Source organism: Suillus bovinus (genome assembly GCF_016758785.1).
Source record: "Suillus bovinus strain UH-Sbo-P2 chromosome Unknown EDB93scaffold_199, whole genome shotgun sequence".
In the NCBI taxonomy this organism is placed as follows: Eukaryota; Fungi; Basidiomycota; class Agaricomycetes; order Boletales; family Suillaceae; genus Suillus; species Suillus bovinus.
The window spans coordinates 13,797-30,661 of NW_024542255.1; the positions used below are offsets into that span (position 1 = coordinate 13,797).

The window sequence follows — 16,865 nt, forward strand, 5'->3', positions numbered from 1 at the left end:
ATCCATAAGAAGACGGCAAAATTTACAAGTTGAAATCAAAACTACTGTTTGGGTACCAGCGACTACACGCCAAAAACCCCGAATCCACATCAGGAAAACCCTCCCACCCTAAATTTGTTTAAATTATCTGTATTATCCAAATTTTCGACAATTGATCTAATTAGCATAATACCTTCTAATAGTCTAAAGATCCACCAGTCAATAAAAATTCCTGATAATACATAAGGCAGTCAAGTTATCTTCTAAACAAACTTCAAGCAATGTACGAAAATAAAACCATTAGATTGTTATGTCTGGATCATTATATACAGCAGCTGATATGTATGTTCAACTATTCTACACACAGATGACACACACGCGCACATACAAAACGAGTGTCTGGAAAGACAGTCAGGCAAGAAGGGTAAGGTGATTGAAATGATGGTCCCATCAGGAACTTCTGCTCGATGGTAACAGCTGAGTAATGATGCACTTGACAGTGTTAGGGTGCAGGCGATGCTTGAGGTGGCTAAAGAACAAGCACACAAAGTCAGTGTGCATACCCTCATCACGGCTAATGAGCTCGTTGGAGAACGTAAGACCAGGCATAAGACCGCGTTTCTCGAGTCAGAAGATGGACTCGGACACGAAGGAACCCAAGAAGAAGATGCCTTCAATGGCATTTGGAAGCTGTAGAAGCACCGGGCCTCAGCAGCCTGGACCTCGTTGGAGAAACATTTAATGAGGTTTTCATTAACAATGCCGTCGGATGCAGTGAAGAAGGTGAGGACGTGTGAGACAAAGTGATGCTCATTGTCATTGAGACGATTGGTCCAGTCATGGATGTCTATTGAGAGGTCCATCTATTGGGGGGGGAGTACTTGGGACAAGTAAATAGGTGCAGAATCGTTCTTGGGCCAAGCCATGATAGTGCGGAACCGTTCTTGACCTTCCACTAGTACTAGTATATTGCGATATCAGTCTGGTGTTTCACAGAAAGTTGTTATGAGAAACTTACGTGCTACTGGTACTAGGTAGTACCGTCAGTCAAATTATTTGAACCTCGCAAAGGTATGTCTGTCCAAGTACGAGTTCAACCAGAAACTCTCGCAGTCGTCTAGGACAGTATCACTCATCCACTCACGTGGCGCAACAGCGCCAAATCTTGGGACAAGGTGAGTGCTGCACAAAATATTGGTGACAGACACAATGGAAGCTAAACGCTCTCCACCCCGTGCTAGCGCCCAAGAGAGCTTGTAGAAACCATGGTTCCGGTCAGGTGCTGGGGGGAATGGTGTGAACCACTCGATGTATGCAAGATGACTGGGTACTTGGACAGTAGGTGAAAATAACATCAGTATTGATCTGGGTGGCAAAGCAAACAATGCACGAACTCAACCCACCCGCAAACCTGCATACCAGTTATCAGCAACACATAGTATAGTAATTGATCAAAACACATACTTTTCAAACCTGGAGCACCTGTCCTCTGATCCACTAATGCTGTATCAGATTGTCGAGCCACCAGACGAGAACCAGAGCGTTGATGTGGTTTAGCATGTATACTGTCAAGCGTGACAGATGCCTCGCCATGGCCACGGGTGTCCAACGACACCCACTTAACCTTGTGGAAAACGGGTAGCGTGCGGAAAGGAAAATGAACATCAATGGCCAAGTCGTCAAGTTCCTGACCTCGAGCAATGTAGCGTGCCAATGCCTCGCGGAAATGGGTCGCACCGTAATCATCGACAAGTTTCTGCAGGCTAACAGCCTTTGCACTAGGGTGTTTTGTCATGACTTGCTCACGACGAAAGCTCATGTCAGGAGGATGTGAACGATAAGCAACAGACTCGTGTCTACCAGAAATCCGCCAGCGAATATACTTGTCGTGGCAAAGTATCTTCTCCTTTCATTCTAACCAGGCAGTCATTTGAATGAATTCGTCCTTGTGGTTTGTCGCACGGTAAGCATCCTTCGCAATGTCAATGTGGAGGTGTTCGGTGTATTCAGTATCGTAGTTATCTGTTGTACCGAACAGCATGATCATATGGGGGTAATGGCGAGCAGCGTGGAGCTTCGGTAAGTTGAAATTCTTCCGTATACCAAGGTTGACGAAAATACCCTTGTTGTCGTGGAAAGTGTCTAGTGCCACCTGCAATAGTTCTAGAGTTTCGGAGCTGTGGCAGGGATATTGTGTGAGGTACAAAAAATCCAGTAGTCCCTGCACTGCACGTAAGAGACGACTTGCGTTCAAATTGTTTGGTAAGAGAATGTCAATGATGATTCCCAGTAGAAATCGGCAAATCTGGGCATGTTCCTTGCCACTCAGATGCGACAAGGTGGTGATACCTTTCATAAATAATCGTATGTTGTGGTTCAGAGGGAGATGGCGACATCGAGCGTCAATTTCAGCTGCTCCGCACGCTTCTGAGAGCCACTGGACAAGATGTTTTACTAGGCCCTGGTACAGCTGATGTAGTACATCAGGGGTGATAGCACAAAAGATGTTTGCAAAGGGGAGATCCTCCCAGAATGGGTGAACAATGGGCTTGATGCCTACAGCAGCGCATGCATGGACAAATGCAAGACTTCCATGATCAAGAGCAGCAAGTGCATCTAGCACTGAGCCCAGATTGCGCAGGTGAAAGGCTACTGTGTTGCTCCTGGTGTCACCAGCGTCAATGTTGCACTTAGGGCACTCCATAAACTTCACGCCCATAGCTAGGAGCTGCTCTGGATAATCCCCGACAAAGGAGGCAAACAAAGGGTGACAGCGGCGAAGAGCGCCATCACCACTGTGCATCTTGACACCATCCAATCCCGCACTTTTGAGTGGGCCCAGTATGCGAGACATGCACGCATGATACAAGTTGGAGATAGTACGACGGCGAGAGGCTTTATTGGATATGTGTTCGAGATGGGTGGTGGGCAGATACCCAAGGAGGATGTGTGCGCTGCGTGAAGGTTTACGACGGATCTCCTTCGGTATGTTTCCGATTGTCAGGTAAACTGGGTAGGCGGCCTTATTGCGAAACAGGGTCACTTGCGTTTTATCAGACAAAATGATGATTGGTATGATTGTGCCTCCGGGACAGCGTTGATCAAGCTTTTTCTAAGACAAATGTAAGTATTTAATCCAACAAATGCAGATGATCCTTCGTACCTGAGTGTCCTACCACCACTTCCCTGTATGCATGTCGTGGAACAAGCGTGTGGTCTGATCTTCGTCGGCATAATGCCGCTCTGGAGTGAATGCGAGATAATCCGCAAAATCGGGATCACCGTAGAGTGCCTTAATGCACTCGATAACATCACAGTAGTACACATCAAAAGCCTCGCCAGCAACAATAACCTGTTCATGCCTGAATTTCGGGCATCTGGTTGGCAATTCGTTCAGCTCCTTCGCATTTTTAAAGGAGAGCCCCAAAGACTCCCTAACCTAGTAGAATTTACAGTCAGACATTTATAATATATGTGAATAGCGAAGTACTCACTCCGTTGATTGCTAGCAAGTCAGTAAATGACGTAGAACTGGGTCCGCGCAGTTTCGACCATCTTGCAATCTCCCAGTCAATCTGGGAGCAGAAAGGAAAATACGGGTTGTTTCCATCATCGAAACACACTCCATATCTCGTGTTGGTGGCATCGTCATTGGCACTGCTACGAAACCATGATGTCCTTGCGCACACTCTTGAACTTGCATGCGATCATCACGGCCAGGATCTTCTTCCGCAACTTCATCTTCCTGGACCTGCAGCTGGTCTCCCACAGGATCAGGGACAGGAGGCTCCCACTCTGGTTCCATGGATATGCCATCATCTGAGTCGCTATCAGCATACTCAGACTCAGATACGTCATCACGCCACTCCATCTCATAGTCTACTTCACCATCACCATAGTTCTCACCCTCGAAGTCGTCACCTTCAAAGATGGGTGGTTCAACCGGTTCTTCCTCGGCTTCCATATGGTGGTCTTCAGCGGATGTGTGGTTGACTGGTTGATGTGAGCGATAGAGCACTTGACAGCGGGGGTCTTGACTCTTGGCCAAATGCTGGCTAAGGCCGGTGAAAGTAAGGCCATCGTGCCTACATGCTGGGCAGGTTTGCATGTTCGAATTGCAGGGCAAATGTGGTTGTAAATGGTAAGTGCGAAGAGTGACGGTACCGAATAACTTGAAAGAGGTGCCCATTGGCAGTGCAGGTATGCAATAGAGTCTGCAGGGACGACACTAGCGTACTTTCCATAGTTGCAATTGGCGGACTGTAAACTAGAAATTTAGCTCCCCATATATTCCTTAATGAAAAACTTAATAGACGTACCTCCTCACACCCACATTCCTTCATCCTCAGGTTAATATCTGTCCCGTCTTTCAAGGTCACTAGTACCATCATTCATTATCATTCATTAGTAAGAAAACAACAAAATGTCCGCACCTTGTAGCACCCACAGCAAGTGAATATATTGTCATGCAAGAGGCTCTTATCATGTGCGTTGACAGCGCTGCGCAATGCTAAGAAAAAAGCCTTGGAAAATGCTGGTGAGATGAAAACAATTCTATTAGTGTGCGACACTCACCAAAGTTTGGATCATAGTCTGGAATGTGGACAAAGCGAAAAGTAGATCAAAAAACCAGACCACCAGTCCTCAAGAAGTGCCAGTGGACCTCACTATGCAGAAGAAGAAGCCTGCAGCACCAACCAGTCAGGTGAAAAAGATGACCGCCACTTCAGCACCAGGTGCGAAACCATCCAGCAAAAGTAAGTGTGGATTTGATACTGTACCTAGATGTTAGCGGTTGATTGTGATTAGAGCGGTCACATACCATAGTAAGAGACTCAGATGACGAGGATGCCGAGTCCATGGATGAAGACCTTAGAGCTCAAAAGAAAGGTTTGTTAGTAGTTCATTAGTAGAACAAAAAAATTTACAAGCTGGTTGAATTTGAATATTGTAGTCCGAAGCACCGCGCCAGCCAAAGCTCATCAAAACGAAGATGACGACAACGATGCTACTGTGGATCGTGAGGTCGACTCCGATAATCCGAACGGCTCAAATTTGGATGATTCGGACATTGATGAAGGAGAGAATGAGTCACCAAGATCAATCGCAAGAAAGCTCTTTGATGAGGTCCCAGAGTCATTGGCGCTCCCTCCAAGTCAGTATCGTCGACAACAGTATCACCATCAAACGGCATCACGTGAAAATTCAAAGCCAACTGCGCGTGATCACAAACACGCAACAGAGGTCAGAACTTACCTCAGCGTTTTTTGGAGCTACTATTACTACTATAATCAAATATTCAGATCCCTGCCTGGGCTGATGATGTGGCGGTCTCAGACTCTGAATCTAGTGGTGATCCAGACTCGGACGATGCAGGAAGCACTACAACAAGAAGTTCGAGGATGCCTGTACCTCCCGTGGCCAAAAGTAAAGCACACCTAGTGATAACTGAGTCAGGGAATGTGAAGCTCCTTGATCAGAACCTGGATACGAAGAGAGTCGTTAAATGGGCGATTTTGGATGCAAAGAGTCACCTTGTGTTTGTTGACAGGTTCCCAGAACTGATCAACAAAAATCAGCTTTCACACAAGTTGTTGCTAACCGTTGCTGGGGAATTGGGTCTGCATGAGATCGAAAAGCATCTGCACTTGGACGAGAACTATATCACGCTGCTGGCTGCCCTGGTGAGTATTTTCTGTGAGAATCTGAGTCCATCAGTGCTAATGTAAATGGCCCGGCGGGAAAATAGGTAGATGCCCACATCCCAATCCTGCGCCGTGAACTGAAAGACGATGCATTGGCAGGCGTCTCCGGTTACTTTCGTCTGGGGCACATAGACACCGACAAGGCCAAAAGTCTTCTTGTGCAGCATGCCTATATCTACGTGATAAAGTTTGACGCAAGTTGATACTAATTCTATTCGCTGTCGTGTTTGCTCACATTTTTGTATTACTAGGCTCAAGGTGTTCCTAAACCCATACCGAACAAGCCCTATCAGGGTGAATTCTTAATCGCCCTAATTCATGGCCGCATTTTCAATGGCGCACAGTCTGTCAGTGTCCGTTTTGCACAACACTTTATTGAGATCGCGCAAAACAAAGCCAACCGTCCAGAGGTTTCTATCCCCATAGTGGCTCTCATTGCAACTGCGGTATTTCTTTTCTTTTCCATTTATTCCTGTCCTGACTCTCTTTCAAGGTGTATGCTGCACTGTTGTGGAAGTCAGTGGGTTCACCTGCGAAGTTCAGTTTCTCAGGTAATCAGTTCAGCGAGACTTACTTTTTTCATGCGAGGTTCTTGGAAAATATGAGGGATAAAGTACCAACAAAATTCCATCGCATGATGGCCGACATTTACGAGGCTGTACAGTGAGATTTTCTGGTCTTTGGTCTGAGTTATTCGTCGCATATTGATTCGACATTACAGGCTTTTGAGGTGCACTCATACTGAGAAAACTGCAGAGCAAGATGCAGCTCTCGATCTCCTTGACATTGATGGAATGATGGATGATGACTCTGACTAGTCACTGACTCATTCTCAATAGCTATCTCATTGTTGATAGTTTCATATGATGCTACTATGGTTGCGAACATATATTACCTATTAGATACCCTTCTTTAATCAAAAGCTTATTTTTTCGTGTAACATTCAGTGTGATTGTATGATCTGAGCCAGCAAACTCAAATCTATCTATCCAAATGTAAAGACAATAGTGCAAAAATTGTTCACCAATACCTTCTAATTATCGAGGATTATCAAGGATTTTCAATCGATTATCAAGAGGTAACATAATCCATCTAATCTTCTAAAACCGCTAATTATCGGAAATTCCACCAATTATCAAGAATTACCAGCAATTAGTTGGAATTAGACGCGAAGGTTTTTCCTGATGCATTTTAGGGACATTAATCAGGTGTTCGGGCAAATGTAGTTGAAATGGATCTGAGACCACAGATCTGCATGTCCATGTCAGACTTGGCAGTGTTTGAAATTTGACGAACCAAACCTTGAAGTCCCGCAGAGCGGATAAAATCATTGCATGCAGAATCTTTGGTAGAGACACACATTGAATCTATTGATGACGTCAACAGTGAATCCAGTCGAAGAGCAAGGTGCCATAGTGAATGAATTACTGGGCGGCTCAGGGTTCAAAGCAACTTTGGACGCCCTGGCACCTCCATGCACAAACCGAATCCAAATACACCTTGCCTTCAAAAGAATGTTCACGATTCAAATGTGCAACCGCAAGCGCGCCGAGAAACATGGTTCAAATAAGCGGGTAGGCTCACGTTTTTGGTAGAGAATGCAATTGAAGCAATACTTTCCCGTGCCTGCAGAGACTCATCCGGGAAATCAAGGAAATGTCGGATCAATCCGTCCAAAAAAAAGGGTGAGTAATCACCAGATCAGGCATCGAGAGAATGGTAGAGCCTAGAGGGTGATATTTGCGACCAAGCCCTCCTCCACTAACGTGGGACTCGGGGACTGCGAAATGTACGTGAAAATCAGTCGGTAAAGCGAAAATTACCACCCGAGAACGAACAACTTGCGTTTGAAAGCGAAACGAAACTTTGAAATCGCTGAGAATTTTGTCCGCTGGCGCCAGATACAATTATCGGCCAAGTCGATTGGCGCTCACGCGCCGCTACAATATCTGCAATATTTGTATATGGACAAGCAAGGTTAAAAGAATCGGCCACGCCGATGGGCCTGGATATCACTTGCACCGACGTATATGTCAAATTTGACGATAAATTCCGATGTGTACACAACTTGGTTTTCTTCAGCCACAATTATCAGTTCTAGTGACCTTGTAAACAAGGTAACTAGTAGACCGTATGGGTTTTATGTCACAAGGGGCATGGGTTATGTGGTATCAGAGAGTTATGGGTTATGGGTCGAAATCCCCTGCATTCCAACTCGGTAACTCAAAAAACCTATGGGATATAAGGAAGTATGGGTTACCAGGGCTATGGGATAAGAGGGCTTCGACTGTATTCATAACACTTTGGCTTTGACGTACAAACAAATGGAGATAGAAAACTATGGATGTACAGGCGTCTACGTCGTTCATTCACATGACATAGCTAACCCTTCGGTATCATCCCTGCTTGCTACTGAACTTGACGATGACCTCTGGCGTTTTGCAGAGCGATGAGTGGATGTTTCAGTATTGGTCTCCTGTCCTTTCTTCCCTTTGAATTCCTTTCGGTTGGCATCTCGCGTGGCATTCACGAAAAAGTTGTTGAGTCCAGACGATGGGGGGAAGTGGTGCCAGAAGAGCATTGGGGCAACGGTAGGTTTGACACGGAAGAAATACTCGTTGTCCTTGTCAATAGCCACCCAGGCAGATGTCCACTGACACTTTGCACAGGTAATGCGAACCTTGCCATTCTTCGCTGACATCCGGTTGTCCGATACTGTGGGACGGCAGCCCTCTTTTGCGCATGCACTGAACTCATGACCAAACGCACGATATGGAGGACGGTGCTTGCTTATCTCTCTGCTCTCAACTATTCGCTTCCCCTCTACGTACGAGGCATAGACAACCACGATCGTGTTGTAGTCTAAGACATCTGGACTGGAGGCGAGCAATTCGCACAATGAATCCCAGACATCCGGTATTCCGAACAGGGTAGCGTTGCGAACGAATGCTTGAACCGTGGGGCCAACGTGTACAGGGAGGGTTGAGGATCCTCCAAATCCGATGATGAAATCAAAGATATCGCTAAGATACATTTGAGGGAGATTGTGCGATGAACCAATGCAATACCACTTACTCCTTCACCAATGTCAGCAGGGAGTCAAAGTGATGACTAACCCGTATGGCAGGCCCACAAGTGACGAGGATAAGGCCGCGTCGTCCACCCCTCGCTTTGGGTGTGGTGTCGCACCATGGCGCGCTACCCTTGATGGTTGTCTCCACCGACTTATCATCCCTCGCATGTGATGCCGCCATCCTCATCGCCTTTATGAACTTCTTACCGAGGTAGGCTTCTATGATTTCTGCAGCCGTGGTATTGGTTCCTCCCGAAGCCCCACCGGTATGCTGCAACATACCAGTGTACTCGTCAGAGTGTGTGTCCATGATCACAAAGGTATTGCTAGGAATATTTTCCAAGATGGAGGTGGTGATAAAGTTCGAAGGGATCTCCAACATACGCGACTGTTGCTGACAAGCTCCTGCCTTCATGGCTAACGTGGCGGTGGTCAGCTGTCATTACAAAGGTTTAGCTGCTAGGGGCCAAGGAAAAGGAATGGCTTACATTTGCAGGTGAGTGTTTGTATTGGGTCACAAGGTCAAGGTTAATCAGGAGTTTCAGATAGTGGTCCTTCATCGATTCCAAAGTTATGTGTACAATGCATGCTGGCCACGCCTTCTTCACTCTCTTGCGCATACCATATCCGATTACCTTGTAAGGCAAGCTCCTCTCCTTTCCATCAAGCTTTCTAGCGCACAGTGGGCACAGGAACTCCCAGTTCGTTGGGACCGAGTCGTGGCCAATGCATCCTGATCCGCCTGGCCGTGTTTGATGACATATAACGGCGCCACATTTGACGCACAAGTAGGATGTCTTTGTGTCGCACCCGTCCGAGCAGAAATGGCAGAAAGTTCCAAGAGGGTCGAATTCAATTTTTGTAATCTCAGTGACAGCAGGTTTGGGGGCATGAGTAGCTCGTAGCTTGAGTGTTGAGGCCGCAAGTGATGAATCTGGCAATGTCAGAGAGCCGATGTCGAGGCGCCCAGGAGCAGAACGAGCGATTCCGAGGTGAATGGCAGCAGCACGACCTTTTGGAGCCATGGTGTTCGAGTTGAGGGGCCCCAACAAGATAGTTCAAAGCAATATTAAAATAATCTTGGCTAGCCCCAGATCTGGGCAAACTCGTTTTTGACACTCCGATCAATCTCCGACCAAACGCTTCTTGGGAAGGTTGAAATTCGAATTACTTACTAGGTTTGGCGCTGGTCCTAGTGAGAACCGGACCTCACCGTATGGACGGCCGAAATATTTAGGCAGGAACGCAAGATTTCCGTAGATGAGCATAGAGAATGGGACTTATCGTCAAGTTCTGAGCTGTTCGACGGAGATCTCACCATTTCGCGCTGATTCTCGCATACAATATTTCCGTCGATGATCGTAGATTCTTAACTGTAATTGTACCACACAATTATAAAACTACAGAAATCGCACGAAAACGACGCTGACACAGCGTAAAGCCACAGAATACGAAAACAGGGTAATGAGAGAAAAGTCTGAGATTTCCCGATACTATCCTGAGATTACCCTCAAAATTTTACCAGTAGAAAATGTATCAGGATTTACAGAAACCGACATCATTTTCCTCAAAATACACCGTGCATTTCTCCAAGATTGTTCCTTAGATTACTTCGAAGTCAAACATATGCCATCCCCCGCTTCTAAATTCACTAAATAGAACTTGATACATGTGTGCTTCAGACATCGAGCAGGACAAAAGTACAGCATGAAGACGAGTGCAGAACATTGACAACTACCCCATCCTCCTCGCTGTGCACACCATGGACCTCCCTTACCAAGCACCGGGACAGATCCTAGATGCCTTAGGTGAAAGCATGGCAATGCAGGGGGGAGTCGGCATACCTCCCATGAACTATGGCCATCCAGGACTAGTGCCATAGGGAGTGCCAGTATCGACATCGGCACTTCCAGACTCAAAGGCAGGAGACACTGGCAAATTGTCGAAGACTATGGTTCTCTCACTCATTGAAGGGCTCAACCGGTGTATCACAGAGCTGGAGAATTTAGATGGAGTACGTCAGCAGCAGGTAGCGCAGATGATAGCTCACCAGAGTCACTGTTGCGAGGCTGGCAATCAACAAATGTGTGAGCGCTTTGAGCAACATCTCACGGAGTTGGATGGGTCTGTCCAACAACATATTGCCATGGCCATGAAAAGCTTAGAGAGAGCGCCAGCAGTGAGAGATGTAGACGGTGTTGATGAAGAAAGCTCAGATGACAGTGAGGGGGAGATGGACCGTGTTGGAGCAAGTCTTGAGGCATACTCTGATCGAGCATTACTGGTGAGCATTGAGTTTGGAAACAAACACTCACGTACCTTATCTTTAGGCAGTTGTGCGGCACGGGTTTGCACACTACATGGGGATCCCGAACCTTCAGGTTAAGCACCTGCCTGTTAGCTGGCCAAAGGACGATGAGGCATGGCTGACTGACAGTGTGACTAGCACAAAATTAGTTCGTTTTCTATGGGAAGAGAGTCATACACACTCGGATAATCACGAAGGTCTCTGCAAGATCTGGACCTACATCCATGAAAAAGGTGCCCTCTTCAGTCCGTCGGCTGAAAAGGCCTTGAAGGTAATCAGTGAAGAGCATCTCCGCGAGCGAGTGATCGAGAAGTACCACAGCTTGCAAAAAGCTCTTTGGCCCGCAGGGCATATTCCTTCGATGCGGGTTTCTGCTGTTGCATCTGCAACAGCCAGTGCACAGCGACTTGGTGAACCTGGTGATCCTCCTCCATTGACAAAGGGGGTGCGTCAAAGTCGTCAGTTGGGGGTAAGTTCAGTTCGTCTTGCTATTCTTGAATTGACACTAATTAAATAAAGAAATTGGAGGTGCGAGAGCGGAAGTTCAAAGCCTTACCGGATGACTCCAAATACAAAACTGATGCATACAAGACAGCTCTCATTCAACAGCTGATGTCTGAAGATGAGAATGAGAGGGATGCTGAAGGAAAGCTAACAGGATGCTTTTTAATGAGGCCGTGGATGTGGGCCAGTGACAAAGTAAGTTACAGTATTATACAAAACAAATAATCCACTCACAAATTTGAAAGAGGAACATGTTCATTGCAGACGTTGACGCTCAACAAGATCCTGAGCTGCCGAAACGATACACCAAACGTGTCTGTGGGCCGATAGGGAAGGCTGGGTTGCCCTGGATCCAAAAGGTTGAGCATCGTGCACGGAGGTGGATGGTCTCACCACAGTGGCTCGTGGATCCTGCAAACCAACAGTTTGATGTGCCAGCGTTTGTCATCGATAATGGTAAGGCGTGGGGGAGCCAAAAGATCCTGAAGAGAGTGTCACAGAAAAGAAATGTGTCAAGATTGAGAAGAGAGAATATGCGGCAAAGAAAAAAATCAAGCTTGATGAAAAGGTGAGCAAGAAAGTCAAGGCGAAGGGGAAGGGAAAAGGGAAAGCAAAAGCCGTCGAAGAGGCACAGCCTGTCACTAGTTCATCAAAAGCGGTGGCTGAAAAGGATGGAAATGAGTCCAGTGACTTTGAGTAAAATTGATTTGGTATGTACCTGACGTTGATGGTGACTCATACTGATTAAACTCAAAGCCCACCACCCACATTGTCTCCATCATCATCATCAAAGTATTCTTCAGGTTCCATTCCTGACTGCAGAGATTGAAGTGTATTAGTAGACCAATAGACTTACTGTTTGTCGAGAGCTGTACATGATCAAAAGACACCGAAACCCAGAGATTTTTCTTGATGATGTTCGAATGGACAGGAATGAGGGCAAGAGGGCACACGATGCGTGAGACAGGAATGACTTCATGTGGAAGAAACTCGTTCGCATATGAAGTATGAATCCCGAGGGTATGCTCACTGAAATAAATAAACAATCAAGTTGACGACTCGGAGTGACAGACAAGCACTTACAATAATGACCAAGGCATTAGTGGAATGTTCTCGTCAGATTTGAAGCGACGGACAAGAGCGCATACATGGGGGACCTTGTTGCTGACTCCGACAACAAGAAGTGCTGTGATTTCAACTGGGAACCAAGACTGATCATATGAAATAAAAGCATAGGCGTCTGATTGAGTTCGCCTATTTGTAGTGCAACCATAGCAAATTCCATCTTTGCAGATATAAGTCAGAGCACGAGCCACTTTTGAGGCAAAGAACGGAATGCCTGCGTCAGGGGAAAAATCATTGACAATGGTGAGATCAGGCCAAATTAGTCGACAATAGGCGATAAGGCAGGGATAAAGAACTCCTTCTGGTCCAAAAGTGCATAGGTTGATGAATTTTGCTTGACGAAGTGGCAAGCGGACATTATCTAGTTGTGAGCTCAGGAGCCGCATCAGATAATCATTCACTGTATGACACCTACCATGAGCTGCTTCGCTTCTATAGATAGCAATTTCCATCATCATGCTTCCACGCTGCTGTGCCTGGGTATTGATGATCTCATTGAGCACTGCTCGTTCCATGTCATGAGCATCTTCTGGAAGCGAAAGAGCATATTCATAGTCTGGACCCAGTTGCGCATGAGTGTCAATTCCAACCATCCACCATCATGACCGTTGTGGTTGACACGTTCGAGCATGCCATTGAACCGCTCAAATGCAAATAGCCACCAGGAGTAGACAGGACCAAAAAGTTTGATCATATCCGCAATATGCATTGATGCATGGTGGTTGATCATGAGATGAATCTTCAAGTTGAGGCAACGGAGGCAATACTGAGATAGGAATGATTGTCCAAGTTGAGCCTGTGACATCGAGATTGATTGTGTTGCAAGGAGGTGTACACCAACACATAACAGAAGGACGGCGTCATATATGTGTCGACACCTGCGTGAAAATTGAGGTACCTGGACATTGGGGGGAACTGGAGGAGCTGTATCAGGGATGCTGTTGTGTTCATCCTTCCATGACCACCACAGAAGGACAGGAGTGATCGTAAGGAGTCTCCGCCACTCATCTGCCTTCTTCAGACTCTGATTTTCGCCAAGCTACACAGCCCAGTAGTTACCATCATGTATGTGACATGAGAACATTTACGCACATTTTTTGGTAGATGAGTGATATGAGTGGGCCACTTTACCAAGTTAATTAAGGCCTCGAAGCATTGCTTAGGTGAATTTCTGCCCCCGACACCAGAAAACATATATCCTTCAAATAGTACCCGCATGAATAGATGCGCAATGATACCTGATATTGACTTGGTCAGCATTTTTCAAAACAAAGACTGACAGCTACCTAGGAATATGCAGTGCATAAAATCGAGAGCTGTTTTCTTTGATGGGAACCAGCCGGCAATAAGGTTAAGTATAACCCAGCAAACACCATGGTCATCTAGAATGGCTTTCTGACGAAGAGGGTTCGCATCTCGGGAGTAATAAGACTGTCGAAGGAGATGATAGTTGTCTGATGCTGTCCAACCTGAATTATACAGCAGTCAAAAATACAACACAGATGAAGAAGAAACAATACTATAGTCAAATCCTTCACGCGTATTAACCTTTGTGATGTCAGTGTCACAGTAAAGGCATGGGTGCATGTCATGCGAGTGCCCAGCAGTGCCTGAGAGTTTGTGAGCAGCTGGCATATCACAGTCCAGTATTTCGCAATCTGCATAAACATCTGCAGGCTCTTCTTCAAAGATGTCCATCTTCACACCTAATATATATATCAGTAAGTCATAATGATTGTGGTGCGGGTCACCATTCTGCAGCTTCATGAGATTGTGCATTGAGGGTTCCAAACAGTGATTAATTTGCTGGACATTGGGTTCCTTCGGGCCTGGCAGTACTGCGGCACATATGACATTGATCTATAAGAAGGGCTGGTCACGCAGTAGGTCATTGATAGCATGATAAATAGCTCCTGTTGAGTGAGGTCGATTGTCGAGTATACCCATCCTGTAAACCAATGTTAAAATAGTACATTGTATGCATAGAAAAAGACCATACCAGTCGCAGTTCATTATTAGATGAAGTCCATAGCGATGTTCAATCAGATTTCGGTGGTTTCGTCCCTCCTTTGGCCAATCACGAACAGTGCCGGACTCTCCAACTTCTCGCACAATAATTGTCTCCAGCTCGTGCCAAAGAGTACCATCATGAATATCTGTCATGACAAAGCTCTCGTCGTCGTTCTGTGGTGGGATATCACTACGGTGTCTTCTTAGATAGATGATCTATAGATGAACACCTACAAAATCAAATATCTCCACGGTCAGCAATTCAGACAAATACCAATGACTGATAATGTGGTCGTTCGTGGGTGGCCTGTCAGTATATCCAAGCTACGGTCATACAAAGGTACTCTACGATATCAGTATAGAAACACTAGTCAACCCAGCAGTATGGTGTTGACTAAAAGAAACAAGAAACAGAAACAAAACTAAGACTAAGCACAATCACTGGTGCTAAACAGAAATGATAACTAAAACTAGGCACAATCAATGGTGCTATATTCTAAACATACTGTGAAACAGTCATGCGAAGCTGTATTGGTCACTCCCACAGCGCAAACAGGTAGGATCAAAGGTCAAGACTTGTCAAAAGCTTCCATAGAACTCTTAGCCTAATATTGAATCTGCTGCCAAGGAACTCACGATGAGTATTAAACAGAATCAGAAACGGACGTCCTTGGATTTCAATACCAAGTCCCCTATTCAATAGCTAAAGCCTATCTGACAAAATAACAATCCTGGCTCAGTATACTACTCCGATGTGTGAGGTCAAGCAGACAATAATCAACTTCTGAAGTCTCCCCACTAAGCTACTCTGAGCCTTTAGCGGACATAGAGACAACACGAAGAATCCAAAGATAAGGCTCAAATGTATTCGCTACAATCAAAAGTACGTTAGTATCAGCAGCAAGAAACAAACACTCAGTATATATTCGCTAAAATCTATAACACGTTAGTGACACAATAATAAATGAGCACTCAGACTGTTAGCTTTCAATGGGTAGAGAGAGTGAAACAGATAGAGTGAAACAGAACCCAGACCAGTGAAACAGAGATAAAAGAAATAGATCCCAAACTAAAAGAAATAGATCCCAGACAAAATGAAATAGATCCCAATCAAAATGAAATAGATCCCAGACTAGAGTGAAATAGATCCCAAGCCTAGAGAAACAGAGATAAAAGAAATAGATCCCAATCCTAGAGAAACAGATAGAGAGATAGAGACAGAGACACGTGCACACAAACACAAACACTGAGAAAAACAAGAGATTTCTCAAAACAAATAAGCCAGGCCTTGCAGGTTGTGGAGCACAGTGAGCTCAATGGCTCCTACTGTCTCATCAATGTACCTGACAATGTCAAACAACTCTTTGTGGTTGTTGCTGATGCTGATCACACACAAACCTCACTCACAATTTTATTAAGGGTGACTCTGGGAGTCTGATTGATTGCATTTCAGGCCAAAACGGAGGTCCTTATATAGACAAATCTATGTGGCTGTGCTAATTTACTCCCGTGTACCTAGGTATATTCAATTTTCGTTTTCTCACGTATCTAGATATACTACATTATTTGTCATAGATCATAATACCTGTGTGAATTGTACGTAGGTGAACATGATTTGTCAGGCTTAGTCATAGATCAGCTGACTGTGGTAAGAGAACATGGTTTACATAATATGTTGAAACTTGTTTGTATTTGGTGTTATTTAGAGACATAGCATATCTCATAAAGCAAAACCGGGTAACACGTGTATTTAAAGTTTCCTGGAAGTTCCCGCAAACAAACATATGCGGAAAGTATTTTTCATGGAAGCTTCAGATGCGTGAGAATCTAGCTGAGTCATCTTCGAGCCAAATAACACAAAATTCATTCCATGCAAAATTCCCGAAAAATATTCACTAACACTGCACGGTCATGCACTGGACCAGTTTGGTGCAGGTCAACGGCTGTCTCGAATTGATCTTGCGAAGCCAGGTCTCATGAGCATGTGTTGTAATGTCCCTTCACTCTGTATACAGGAGACCCGTGCAGTCTGGAACTGTGCAGTTCGGAGTAGGTAGTGCCTGGTCGGGATCGATTCTGAGGTGCTGTTTCGCACTAGCCAGTGCTCAAACAGGACGGGAAAGGATAGGAAGTGCATTGGCAATGAAGAGGCCATTGAGAG

General features: G+C 45.5%; 6 protein-coding genes across 6 annotated transcripts; 2 read left to right on the forward strand and 4 right to left on the reverse strand.

The window, feature by feature from the left end:
• Positions 1–1,888: 1,888 nt before the first annotated feature.
• EDB93DRAFT_1257635 (uncharacterized protein) lies at positions 1,889–2,833 on the reverse strand (the record flags this gene model as incomplete). The annotated part of the gene is made up of 1 exon (XM_041454100.1): positions 1,889–2,833. The coding sequence occupies one exon, from the start codon at positions 2,831–2,833 to the stop codon at positions 1,889–1,891; it is 945 nt and encodes a 314-aa protein (XP_041300707.1).
• Positions 2,834–3,151: 318 nt separating this feature from the next.
• On the reverse strand, positions 3,152–4,087 carry EDB93DRAFT_1257636 (uncharacterized protein; the record flags this gene model as incomplete). The annotated part of the gene is made up of 3 exons (XM_041454101.1): positions 3,152–3,418; positions 3,474–3,636; positions 3,669–4,087. The coding sequence occupies 3 exons, from the start codon at positions 4,085–4,087 to the stop codon at positions 3,152–3,154; spliced, it is 849 nt and encodes a 282-aa protein (XP_041300708.1).
• Positions 4,088–4,648: 561 nt separating this feature from the next.
• Positions 4,649–6,502, forward strand: EDB93DRAFT_1257637 (uncharacterized protein; the record flags this gene model as incomplete). The annotated part of the gene is made up of 8 exons (XM_041454102.1): positions 4,649–4,736; positions 4,789–4,869; positions 4,934–5,223; positions 5,283–5,663; positions 5,729–5,863; positions 5,936–6,130; positions 6,178–6,347; positions 6,406–6,502. 8 exons carry the CDS (start codon positions 4,649–4,651, stop codon positions 6,500–6,502), a joined length of 1,437 nt encoding a protein of 478 aa, XP_041300709.1.
• Positions 6,503–8,049: 1,547 nt separating this feature from the next.
• On the reverse strand, positions 8,050–9,782 carry EDB93DRAFT_1257638 (uncharacterized protein; the record flags this gene model as incomplete). Its single annotated transcript, XM_041454103.1, has 3 exons — positions 8,050–8,707; positions 8,760–9,193; positions 9,246–9,782. 3 exons carry the CDS (start codon positions 9,780–9,782, stop codon positions 8,050–8,052), a joined length of 1,629 nt encoding a protein of 542 aa, XP_041300710.1.
• A 1,121-nt stretch (positions 9,783–10,903) lies between these two features.
• On the forward strand, positions 10,904–12,269 carry EDB93DRAFT_1257639 (uncharacterized protein; the record flags this gene model as incomplete). Its single annotated transcript, XM_041454104.1, has 5 exons — positions 10,904–11,041; positions 11,088–11,534; positions 11,585–11,764; positions 11,815–12,025; positions 12,070–12,269. 5 exons carry the CDS (start codon positions 10,904–10,906, stop codon positions 12,267–12,269), a joined length of 1,176 nt encoding a protein of 391 aa, XP_041300711.1.
• A 50-nt stretch (positions 12,270–12,319) lies between these two features.
• On the reverse strand, positions 12,320–14,473 carry EDB93DRAFT_1257640 (uncharacterized protein; the record flags this gene model as incomplete). The annotated part of the gene is made up of 9 exons (XM_041454105.1): positions 12,320–12,381; positions 12,426–12,598; positions 12,653–13,055; positions 13,110–13,250; positions 13,292–13,733; positions 13,787–13,932; positions 13,981–14,163; positions 14,215–14,400; positions 14,446–14,473. The coding sequence occupies 9 exons, from the start codon at positions 14,471–14,473 to the stop codon at positions 12,320–12,322; spliced, it is 1,764 nt and encodes a 587-aa protein (XP_041300712.1).
• Between the last annotated feature and the right edge of the window lie 2,392 nt (positions 14,474–16,865).